Below are 12,688 nucleotides of genomic sequence, written 5' to 3' on the forward strand. Positions count from 1 at the left end.
ACATGCAACCATTTGAGGTGTCAACAGGCTAAAGTAAAACTCTGAGGAAGAAAAGGAAAAGGAAAGACTATATATCCCAGTATCATCATTCCTATTCTTAGCCCTATTTTGACAAGAGCATCTAATTCCCATGATGTAGAAAACTCTACAAGATCAAAACCCGGTTTAATACCAACTTTAGACTTTATGTACTTGACACCCATTCTCCCCTCACCCCCCGCCCCCAAAAAAACCACTTGGACGAAGAAAAATAGACCAGGAAACACGAGGATGACCCAGGGGAGTCAATGGGCCATTGATTCTTATGGGTGTTCGCCATTTTGTCCCCTTAACAAGGACAGGCGGAATCAGGCAATTCAGGTTGACCATCCACTCATGAAACCAATTTACTATCAGGGCAGGTATAAAAGGTGTGGTGAAACAAGGTGGAGAGTGAGCTGGAATGGCAGGGAGGACCTGGAGAGCCCAGAAGCAGGACAGGTCAGAGGAAGCTGATGCTGAGAGAGTCCGGAGGAGAACGGAGAGGAGAAGCGCTGGCGCGGTACATGTGAGGGGCTGCAGCACAGCTGAAAACCGTGTCTCCCAGTGGCCAGAGAAGGCAAACTGCAGCCTACTGGCTGTGTCCTCTGAAGTGATTGCTTCCCCATGGCGTATGGTGGGAAGCCCTGGTTTCAGAGGGGCAGTGAGGAAGACCCCTAACCAACGATGAGAGCGGTAGAAACAACCATCCTGTAAGGCGGTGACCAGTGGGTTTTGTTGAAACCTGGTGTGCGCATAAAGGAAGCTTTAGAAAAAGCCTTTTTGTTATGAATGAAGATTGGAATGTGAGCACCACTATTAAAGTCCAGAAAGCAACGGAAAAGCTATGCAAAGTTCCTGAATATACATTCCCATGGTTTAAGAGAAGGAGGCATTCTGGGAAATGTAGTTTCAAACGAATGTGATGAACTTTAATGAAAAAAAACAAGTGCTCTAAAGAGGAAAAGGGCACAGTGAGAGGTTGCAAGGTAACACTTCTGATAAAGAAAATTGTATAGTGATGAAAAGGCAAGAGCAAAGCCTTATGGGACTTGTAGGATAAAAGTGAGACGAAAGATTCAAGTGTTGCAAGTTTAATACAAAGTAACAGAGTGGTCTGGTGGAAACAAAGCATTTTGTGGTAGGCCTCTGAACTGAATCTCCGAAAAAAGGGGGAGTTGCGATTTAAGTTCTGTGAAATCCTCTTTGAAGTGAAATGTATCCTGAGTAGGGTTCAGAACCAGGTGAGGAAAGCCTGGTGGGCCCGTTATGAAATTGTTGTAAATCCAAAAGTGAAATACCGAAAGAGACCCAGACTCAGGAGAGCGAAACCTGAGGGGTCTGGTTTGAACATGTTTGAAAGGAAGTGTTGGGGAATAAACACCTGAGAGTTAAAGTTTTGTTAACGCATGGGGGAAAGATACCCCGGTGAACCCAACGAAAGTAAACTGTGATCTAATGTGTTATGGTAAAGAGGACCATTGAGAAATAAGTGGTGATCTAAAAGATTTCGATGAATGACCAGCTTTGAGAAACTTGTATATAAACGGTCCCTATACAAGAGTGTGATAAATTGAGGTGGCTTAAACCTGGAGACAGTAGCTGAGGGACGCTCCAGTGGTTTTTGGACGCTTTGCTGATAATCCTGATGAGAGGAGTTGTGAAACAAGCTCCATTGCTATCCTGACTTTATTTTGATTCACCTTTTCGTTTTTCATTGAATACCCCTTCAGCCAGTTATTGTATAAGACATAGGGTAAGTGTAGGTTTAGTAGGTAGTTCACTATTTTGACTGAAAGACTGATGAGGACGTGTTTTCTTTTTATTTGATGGTTGGGACTACTGCCATCATAGCTATAGGGCCAGATAAGCAGTATCCAACCCAACTAATACACAATAAAGGTTTTGGAACTTTCATCACTTGCGTCTGTCATACTTTTGATATCATGAGTACTTTACACCCCTCATGGCACACACTTGACTTGGGGAGAGAGAAGGTGCTGAAGAGCGGAGTCGGCCCAAGCAAGGCCTCGAACCCATGGTGCACAGCATTGTCCCAAGGTATGCACTTTGCGATTGAGTCATCTTTCTGGGTAACAATACGATAGCATATGTACACCGTAATTTAATAATATAACAATTTGATAAAAAGAATATTAATGATGACAGTAAGATTATAAATAGATATCATTTATAAAGTGCATACCAGAGTTGCACCTTGGCACTTGAGAATAGGTGTTGATGTTATCCAGGTCATTGGTTCCCAATGTACTAACCTTGGAAAGATGAAGGGCTGAATCCATGTGGCCGGGATTCAAGTCTGTGACTGCATGTTACACATAGATGTAGGCAGCAGCGTTTTGTTTCTAGACATCCCTGACGAGCTCTGAAGTGGCCATTACTACACCCAGACCTGAAACACATGGCAATTCTCTGCCAGTCATCTACAGGAAAGATTTGCAGCAGTTTCTTCATGGCCCACTGGAGCGCTTTACAGTCATAGGGGGAAGGACCCAGGGAAGGAAGCAGAGAACCAAAGTAACAGTGAGCTAACAACATGGGCGGGTGGGTAATTTGGCAGCAATGGACCTACAAGCAACCAGGCAATAAAACAGGGGGAGCACATCACCCAGGCTTAGGTTGGGTTGGCGGTGGAGGGTGTGTGGTCTTAGGAGGAGCCATTCCTTGAAGATGAGGTCCCTGAGCTCCTTCCTGAACTGCAGCAGTGAGGGGAAAGTGTGATGTTGGCGGGGAGGAGTTTCCAGAGTCTTGGGGAATAGACAGAGAAGGCATATCTTCTGATTCTTTCCTTCCTGCACCGGCAGAGCTCAAGTTTGCACGTGTCCTTACTTCTGGTGGATCGTAGGTCTCAAGATGTTGGGGACTTCAGGGGGACAGCCTTGTAAATTTGATGCAGCAGGATTAGAAAATAATAGATGCTTGAAGTGGGGGTGTGTGCAGTTCAATGAGGCTCAGAGTGATGTGGTTGAATTTGCTGAGTCTTCTGATCTATTGCTCTGGTGCTCACATGGTAAGACTGGTGTTGCTTTCATATACTAGATACTGCGATCAAGAGTTGAGATACTCACACCATTGCCAGGGTTTGCCATCACAGGTACTCCCACCACTTTTGGGGATTGACAACAAATGAACAGGCACCTGTACCACTAGCCAGTTATTGAGAGGTGGAGTGGGAAGTGGAAATGCTGCCATCGCAAATATCTACCCTTTATAGTCTATGCGCACACTCTGCTCTGGCCCTGCCACAGGGAGCATGCACTTCTCAGCATTCTGTGCTGCCTGCATCCTTTCGGAAATTCACTACTTTGCATGCAGAAGGATACACACAGTAAACAATGTTTGGGATGTGGCCTTTGGTTCGGTCAGTTTCTTCAGCCCTGTACTATGTACATGGCAACAGCTGGCAAGTCGTACCACCAATCAGCCAAAACTAAAAATAAAATGAGTTTTAAGTGCAGTATACAAATCAATTGTTGGTATAAAAAAAAGGACATGTTGAATGATAGCTGCTTAATACTTTTCTGTCCTTAATTCAATGTAAAGCATCACAATTTGATTTGAATCAATCATTGTTTTGAAATATCGTGAGAGCGAGCCAATAATGCTACACAATGCATTGAGTTTATAATATGTGTAGATTTCCTGTTTCCAGTTATTAAGTTTCGTAATTTCCGGTGCTGTTTTCAGTGTTTTAAAACATTTTAAAATCATCTATCTATAGCATGTTTAATTTGCATGTTTCTTTTGCAGTATATTTTAGAGAGACGTCATGGATGAGCGCATTATGTCGGGTGAATTAAGGAGAACGAGAGCTCTAGAGAGGGAGTGAGGGGGGAAGACAGAGGATGCTTGAGAGAGGGTACAGGTTGCAGGGTAACGACACCAGGGGGGCTCAATGCCACAGGGAAACTACATTCATGTTCTGTGCTTTCTTTTTACCCATCACGGTTATCGGGCTTGTTAACCCCATTGGTTCCATTAAGACTACACATCCCAGAATGCACATTTTGTCACCAGACTGGCCAAGCCTGGAAAGAAAGTGTAGAGCAGCACGGAATGAGCTGGTCACCAAGCCACGCGTCGGCAACCTTTCCGGCCTTGAGGATGTCCCTTGTGAACTCTTTAGGACAGACCAGGGTGGTAAGGCGCGAGGCCTAGGTGATCAGCAGACGGAGGCTGTTGCAACAGAACCATGAAATGTCCAGTGCTGAAAAAGTACAAGGCACATGTTAGGAAAGATTTCTTAATTGTGGGTCATTTTCCTTCCATGTGGCAACCCCTAAACTTTTTGCTGTTTTCACCATGATCTAGACTTTGCCAGAGAAGTGCAGCCTTCTGCCGCACCCCTCTGGGCTTTCACTCCATTCTTACGGGCAAACTGACATGCCCTTAAGACAGTCAGTACCGGGAAACGTTGTTTTCCGTAGTTTCTATATCATGTTGCAGCTTCCGCGCAACAAGGCACAAGAGGGCACTGTAAGCTTAGTTACTGCTCTCTTGGGTCTCTAGTCTTCTACAGGCCCTAGATACTCTCTTTGGATTGTAAATGAACGGTGCAAGTGAATCACGGACGGGATTGGTGGCAGCAATCGTTTCTTGTGTTTTTGAGCTCCTTTTGGCGTTTAAGCGCGTTTCTCGCTCTTAGCCCAAAATGGTGGCCTGGCTTCCAAAATGGCCAGACTACGAGGCTCTTTGTCCTGTCCGCTGACCGTCTTGCCCCCTTCAACTCCCCCAGGTCGAGCCGACCTGGGGCCTTCCTTATTTGGGCATGTACTTTCCCGCGAAACACAGATGCTTTGCGGGCTTCTACAGGCCTTGTGTGTGCCTCCAGGATGGGGGCTGGGATGTCTGGTCCCAATACACATCCTGGGCGCCAGAGAGTCTAGGGTGGTGTGAATGCCTGGGACCCCCGTGGTCCGTGATAGGTCCACATATGGTGTGAGTGTTTTATGAGCGGATCTCCCATTGGGTCCCCTCCGTTTTGGCGCGAAGGGAACCGTGGATAAGAGGGGGCTGGAAACACCACTACCATGTTGATCTCCTAAGTTCTCACAAACAAAGGAATACAGGAGCCAAGTATCCTGCAACCACGAGGCTGAACCGAGGAATCGCTGGTGACCCGCTGAAGGACTGCTCCTCTGCACTGCTGTCGCTTTGTGAAACCCTTGCTACCTCTGATCGAACGAGAAGGCCTGTACTGGTACTTCGACCCCTTGGAATAGCGGGAACAACTATTCTCGGCATCTTCTCCATCTCCTGCACGTAAGCCTTCTGAAGTGTCTCTGGGCCATCCAGCAGACTGACCAGCCTACCCAGGAGTCTTGCTCTCTAACCGCCGTCAGGTTGTGTTGTATTACGAGTCTTTGTCACTCTCACACGATTCGTACACTTGGCATTCCCAGGTCTGAAGTGAGTAGTGTACATTGGGCTGAAATACACACGGCTTCTCCGTTGCCCTGCTGTGGTAACAAACTGTGCGGGTTCACTGCGTTTGGGACATCCTCAACTCTAACTTCTGCTGCTGCGGAATCTACACAATGCCGAGACATCCCCTGCTCGTATCTGAACCTGCCAGCACCGAAACTGACGCGGAGAAGCCTGGGTCTGCCTGCATCAGGGACCGGTGAGTAGCATCGCTAGGAACTGGGCGCCCTCCTGCAGGAGCCCATAGCGTTTCCCCGCTGTGCCTAACAGCACGCCTTTCCGTACTCGCGCTCTGCTTCTGCCCACAGTGGAGGCTGCGCTTGAGTCGCGGAGCTCTGTTCATCTTCATTTGTTCATCGAACTAAACTGCCCGATTCCCTCAAAGAGACTCCCCTTTTGCCTGTTGGCACCAGCGTGTGCAGGTACTTTTGAGCACAAGGCTCCACTCTTCGTAGGGCTTGGACTTCCTTTTAGTTAGGTGCCTCTGAAGGTGGACTGGGTCGAATTATTATTCGCACTGCCTGTTTTCCTCCCCATCTAGGTGGTCTACACATTTCGTGCGTCTAACTCGTTAGACTTGTTTGTATTTGTATATATATTGTATTTGTTTGGTATGTGTTGGTTTACTTGAGTTTTATTGTGATTTCTCGCTACGGTCAATGTTACAAAGGCCTTGTAATAAATGTGTCTATATTTTTAATATAACACCTGCTTGGAGTAATTTGTAAGTGTCCTTGCTTTGTGTGCTCATTGCGGGCTTTCAGTCACCCTCACCACTCTTGAGACCTAGTCTTGACCGCCGTGATCGCTACCCCGATTGGTCTGGCTTGTCCAGAGGTTACCCTGTTCCAAGAAACTAGGCTGGCCTTCTGAACCTCTGCCCCTCCAGGACAGAGTTCAGAAATCCGTCTTAACAGCACATAAAGAAACACGACTGACTGCAGGGGACCCGGAAGTTGCTATAAACACCAGATGCTGCTCATACCCACCTCAGTGGCACTCATTCTGTGAACCTCAGAAGAGTAAACAACTGTGCTCTTTCTACCAGACTTAATATGTATGCACACGTTGCACACGCAAAGCTCTACATATGCCCTCAGACTGCTCTACCTATAGCCTCTTGTCTCCTTGGATGGCGTTAGTAAATGTTCTTCTTCCACCTAACACCGCTCCTCCCTTCACACTAATTTCTGAAAAATATGTGTAAAAGGTGTTCAACTAATACCCTCCAGGTCCAGAGTGCTTAACACGACATTCTGCATTCCTGGACAGTACATGCAGCTTCATCTCCCCCGCCCCCTCATACATTCAGGCACAGAAGAAGCAGAATGCAAAGGAAGGTGAATGACAACACTAGGATTGAATAATCATCTCACACCTGCCACACAAGCGAAACTTGAAATCTCTACCCGTGCTGTATTTTGCTGCTGGCATTTCAAGGTGCAGATACACACACCAAAAGAAACTGACAGCGGACCTGCTGATAGTCAATGGTATGCCATGGGCATGCAGCTTCTTGTCGTTAATGTGTCTATGCAGGGGATTTGGCTTTCAGAGGCAAAGTGACAATTCCGGTTCTGATCACCCAAACATTAACACTTATTAAGAGTACTTGTCAGGGCATGATCGGCCAAACAATCCATCCCTCCCCCTGTTGTCACTGTTCTTCCTCCAATTACAAAACAGCTGCACACACACACTGCTCAAACATGTCACAATTGTCATGCATGGCTACCCCAACGCCTCCATCAGGCATTCACACTGGGGCTTGGGAAACATTTTTTAAATACATGTGTATTTGCTTTCAGCACTGCAGCAACAAAGAAACACAACTGTGCCCATCAGTTCCAACCGTAAATCAACATTTCACTTCTCGTGTCTTGTACTGTTGTTTTCCTAGATTAAACCGAAAACCAGATGTATAGGTTTGATGCGTAAATAGCTTTTTGCTGACCGCAGAATTCTGCCAACCCTATGGGTTAATTTGGCCCTGCATCGCTATACAATTCTCAGGCTTAGTCTTTATGTGAAGCCACTTCATACTATATGTCCTACAGGGTAATATGTGTCGTGCTCCGACATCTCCCCCCGCTTGTGTTTCCCTGCAGTGTCTCATCCACCGTGTACCTTAAAATAGCATTACCATGCCAGCCACCTTTGGTTCTACTCTCCTCACACTGCCAGTGCAAGCAGTGCCCACTCTTAACTCTCTTTGCTTTATTTTGACAGTACACTGACAGAGGCGAATATGACCAGATTTCACTGAATTCGCTCAACCAAAATAAACCAAATGGCCCTTGCCAGATTCCGAGAGCTCCAGCCTCGCTTCCAAAGCCCGGGAAAACGTTTCAAGAGCCAGGCGTGCATTCGTTTCCAGAGGAGGGTACCCCCAGCGCGCAGGTATTGTAGCCTGTTCTTTCGACCTAATTTCCCTCCGCTTTAAGTTTCTTTGAGCGATTACTAGGGCACGTAGTCGCCTCGCTCTGGTGGCATTGTGACTGGTTGCGTAAGAGGACATCCAGATTCCCGTGGGCATGGGCCCCTGTGAACACTGTTTGCTCCTCAGCATCTGCTGGATAGCATGTCTAGATGATGGGCTGAATGTGTGGCAATCCAGTGTAATAGTGTGACCTAGAACACAGGCTGCCCTGCTTGCAGTGCCAGACAATACAGATGTGGACAAAGGGACTCCCCTGCTTCTGGGTGTCTCTGCGAGATGCTCACAGAATGGGCCCTCACTTTCTATATGCTCTGCCGCCTGCAGGTTGGACTCAGAACCTGCCTGCTTTCTAATCTTCCTAAGGTACCTTTCTCATGCTTAGGGTTACACTGGGAGTGAGACTTCCCACCAGCGCCACACTGAGTAATGGCTCCTCCATAATGGGCAAGGGGGCTCCGAGCAAGGGTTGTACCCAAGTGCTCAATGCGTGTGGCTTCATGCAAATCAGGGGGCAATGTGAAGTGGAATTGGCAGTTCTGGTGGCAATGGCAGGTCAGTGTGAGAGTGTGCGCGATGGGGCCATCATGAGGGAAGTGTGATATGAAGGGGCGATGTTTAGTGGCATGGGCAGTTCTGGGGACAATGCCACTTAACATGAGAACGCTTTGAGAGCAAAGTAGATATCAGATTGTCATTGTGCTTAACTGGGCCAACATTGGCATGACTTAGATGAGGCTGGAATCACCAATTCCTGGGGCCATCATGAGAATGGTTTTTATGAAGCTGGACATTGGCATGTCAATGTTGAGAATGGCATCAACATTTTGGAAAAAAATGTCAGAAGGGCTAAAACAAAAAATGGGCAAGTGGAGCAGGCCATGATAAAGCATAAGGGGTCACAAGTGAATTAATTGGTTTCCGTACCCAATGTATTGCACTTAGAGGGACTTTGAGGGTAGCCAAGGTACTGACTACCCCTGCTCCTCTATGGCATACCTCCCAAGTACCACACATGCCCTAAGGGCCAGCCAAACTACACGCAGAACACACAAAACACGCATCCAACATAACAAAACAAAAAATCCCAGACACTGGGTCTTACCCATCCGGCTACAACAATCAAAAGTCACTTAGAAAGCCGACACACACAAGCATCAACCGAAGAGCGCAACCTCTATCCTATCCCTCTACTCTCACTAACTCACTGCGCCCACTTTCTTATCAAGCCGTGTAACGCCTGGAGACCATGCTAATGGTAACAGTGCGTGGTACAAGTCAAGTGTAGGAATGAGTCGTGGGTAAACTGCCTTCTCAGCCCCACACCACCACTACACCAACAGTGATCCCAATCATAAAGGTGAAATGGCACAGCCCAACAGGTATGTCTACTTCACCTCTTTTGATAGCAAGGCCAAAAGGCCGGATGTACTCTCGGGAGGGGTATGACTTGATAACAGGAGCAATCCAAACAGCATAGTGTAATGCATCCAACATAAAAACATGTCCAGTCAATGTACTACACAAATATGAACTTCAATGAAACTATCAATGCACACAACTGATTAAAACCACAGAAGATCCACCCCTTTAAGAGCGCGATAGCCAACTTCACAAAATCACAGAAGATCCACCCCTGGAAGAGTAGGATAGCCAACATCACAAAACCACAGAAGATCCACCCATGGAAGAGCACGATAGCCAACTTCACAAAGCCACAGAAGATCCACCCCTGGAAGAGCACGATAGCCAACTTCACAAAATCACAGAAGATCCACCCCTGGAAGAGCACGATAGCCAACTTCACAAAACCACAGAAGATCCACCCCTTTAAGAGCGCGATAGCCAACTTCACAAAATCACAGAAGATCCACCCCTGGAAGAGTAGGATAGCCAACTTCACAAAACCACAGAAGATCCACCCATGGAAGAGCACGATAGCCAATTTCACAAAACCACAGAAGATCCACCCCTGGAAGAGCACGATATCCAACTTCACAAAATCACAGAAGATCCACCCATGGAAGAGCATGATAGCCAACGTCACAAAATCACAGAAGATCCACCCATGGAAGAGCACGATAGCCAACTTCACAAAACCACAGAAGATCCACCCATGGAAGAGTAGGATAGCCAACTTCACAAAATGGCTTTGCAGGATGCAGAGGCGCATCGCAAGCAGGTTGTGGTGCACACTGTTCTGTACGGCTGCTTTTGCACCCTTGGTTCCCTCTACTTTTATGATGGCAAAAGGCATGTTAACACAATTACAACACAAGAAAATAACAAAAGCCTAAGACTGTTAATCTGGTTGAACCAGCCCATGGCTTGGTAGGGCTCAAGCCCTCCCACTTTGAAACAGAAGGCAGCGCTCTGCTGTGAGGCCCTGCCCAGGGCTCCCATGGCAAAGGGTTGCAGCGGCAAGAGCCGGTCACATTTCTCACTTGGGAGAGCAGAATTACATTTAAGCAATCATTACGTGGCAGCAGCAGCAGCAAACGTAGAAACAGATGGCAAAAGCCTGTCCAGGTGACATCAATGTACCCCCTGTGAACTGGCTCTGATAGAGCCAAAGGCTTACCTGCTGGGCTCAGCTTTTAGACGGCCTAGACCTCCAATGATTAGCATTGCATACTCTCCGAATTTGGATGAAAGATGCACCTAGTGGGCCAAAGGAAGGCAAAATAGCTGTTCAGCCTCCTGGGCCCAGAGGTGGGGGGCGAGGGGACAACAGCCCAATAGATTAATGGCCCCACTCACAACCAGCTTTCAAAACTGTCCTCCATCCCCCAAGGTTTTGAGCCTGGCTCGGCCCCTAACTGTCATTCATGCATGGCACAGCCTGAGGTTTCCAAGGCCATATGCGGCAAAAGAAGCGCAGAACCCGCACTTTGCATAGGCATTGACATTACCAGAAGTGACATTCAGAATATAATATTTCAGGGAGTGACACATGACAGCATCATGTGAAGTGACATTACAAGAATGTTACATGTGTAAGTCAAGAGACAAATACGTTTATGGAAGAAATCAGCCAAACTCGTTTTATTCTAATGATTGTAAACAGAAGCGATTTATTCATTGGTTTTCAGCTAAAGGAAAACAGTGTAGCAACCCCCGGAGATGCCACCAAACTTACCCAACCCTCCTGTCAAGCCTGGTATCCATACACCCTTTTGGTCTCGTGACCACAGAACATTCGAGAACCTTCGTCCTAGGGCTTGCAGCATATTCAACCCACTTTGGCGAAAACAGTAAACATTCATAAACCCAGGTGTTGGTTTCGTCTGTTCATGGACAAATATGATGCTTTCCTAGTATGGCGTAGCCTTCAAGCGGGTGTATTCTGAGAAAGTCCTTCCGGGTCGGGCGAATCAGCCGAGGGGAGTCCGTCCGCTGTCCCCCTGACAGCTTGCAGTGTCATACAGCAGTCCGTTGTCTACATTGGTTCGGACGTTGGATTCGTTGGATATGAGCCCACATCCTTGCTCCAGTAGCCCCAGAGGGGAAGGAGCATAGCTATCCAGTGTCACCAAGCATGAGTCACATGGTCATCATTGCCTTCAGCCAAAAGGGAAAATGGAGGTCCTTATAAAGGTCTGCTGAGGAAAGAAAAACAAAGAACATACGGGGCATAATATCATAGAAATGGGGTATTCAGAGCTGAATTTCATAAATGAGGTTCCCAGTCCCTTCTGTAAAAGAAACCCCCACCTGCATTGGTTTCCTGGTACTTAAGGTCACGTATTTATGTACTTATTACGGGAATGGATCCCTGCTTCCACACAACTACTAACTCCTACCCTGCCTCTCAACACAGTTGTTAAATAGTGAAGGGGCTCTGCCTCCCTGCACAGCCCTACCATAGCTTACTATAGTCCTTTCGTTTTTTCCTCTGTATTTAAATCCATACGCCCCTTCCCTCTTCCTGTTTTTTTTTGTTCCATCTTACCGGACGCGCGCCTCGATTATGGCAGCAACAACACAGGCCACAAGACATCCTGATTCTGCTGCAGCAGTACTTAAGGCACTCTTATGGCTCTCCCGCTGCCGCCTTAGCCCGGTGGTTGCGGGTCTTCCCACACAGGCACCGTAAACCCCCAACCATGAGTCCTGCAGTTGCAGACAGAGAGGGCGAGGGGCAGGTAGTGATAGGGCGGACTGTGGTGCTGTTGCGGACATCCTCCTGCGTCAGCCCGAGAAGACCCACGTGGCACAAGGATTTCTAGGGTTGTCATGGCTACTGGCTCAGTCTGGTGCCGGCGGGTCCCTGCAGATTTGGGCTATAAAATTGTCAGGCAGTATGTAAGAACAGATGTTAAAGGCCCTCCACCACAGACAACTCAAGATGGAAGCCCTGAACCTTCTGGTGACTCTGATTCAGCCCAACGACTGGCTACCTTGGTGGATTTGGAGAATGCATATCCAAGAAGCCAAGTTGCACATGCATCCCCTTCTCACCCACCCTAGTACATTCTGGTCCCCATTGATGGGGGAACTATGAGCAGATAATACCCAAGAAGATGCAGTGGTAGTTGGCCAATCAGAATCTCTGAGGGAGTTAGAGATGCCAACTCCAATGGTGATTACAACGGATACCAGCCAACTGAGCTGGGGCCAGCCTGCAAGGCGGGACTACATAGCAGTGATAGAGGCATGTGAAGAGGAACAGTTTTCCAGCTGAAGGGAGCTTCAGACAGTGAAATATGCCATGAGGTCATTCAGTCCTTGGATCAGGGGAAGCAGCTTCTGATTTGGCTAGACAATCAGGGTACTAGAGTATAGCTG

General features: G+C 47.5%; 1 protein-coding gene across 1 annotated transcript in view; it reads left to right on the forward strand.

Annotated features, from left to right (window-relative positions):
- SH2D7 (SH2 domain containing 7) overlaps positions 1-12,688 on the forward strand; it is a 233,890-nt gene that overhangs the window by 91,290 nt on the left and 129,912 nt on the right. The window contains exon 4 of the mRNA XM_069624409.1: positions 7,693-7,863. Within this exon, the coding sequence (XP_069480510.1) occupies positions 7,693-7,863 (171 nt within the window). The remainder of the gene's footprint in view (positions 1-7,692; positions 7,864-12,688) is intronic.

The sequence above is a fragment of the Ambystoma mexicanum genome, chromosome 11 (assembly GCF_040938575.1).
Source record: "Ambystoma mexicanum isolate Mex_15411 chromosome 11, UKY_AmexF1_1, whole genome shotgun sequence".
NCBI lineage: Eukaryota > Metazoa > Chordata > Amphibia > Caudata > Ambystomatidae > Ambystoma > Ambystoma mexicanum.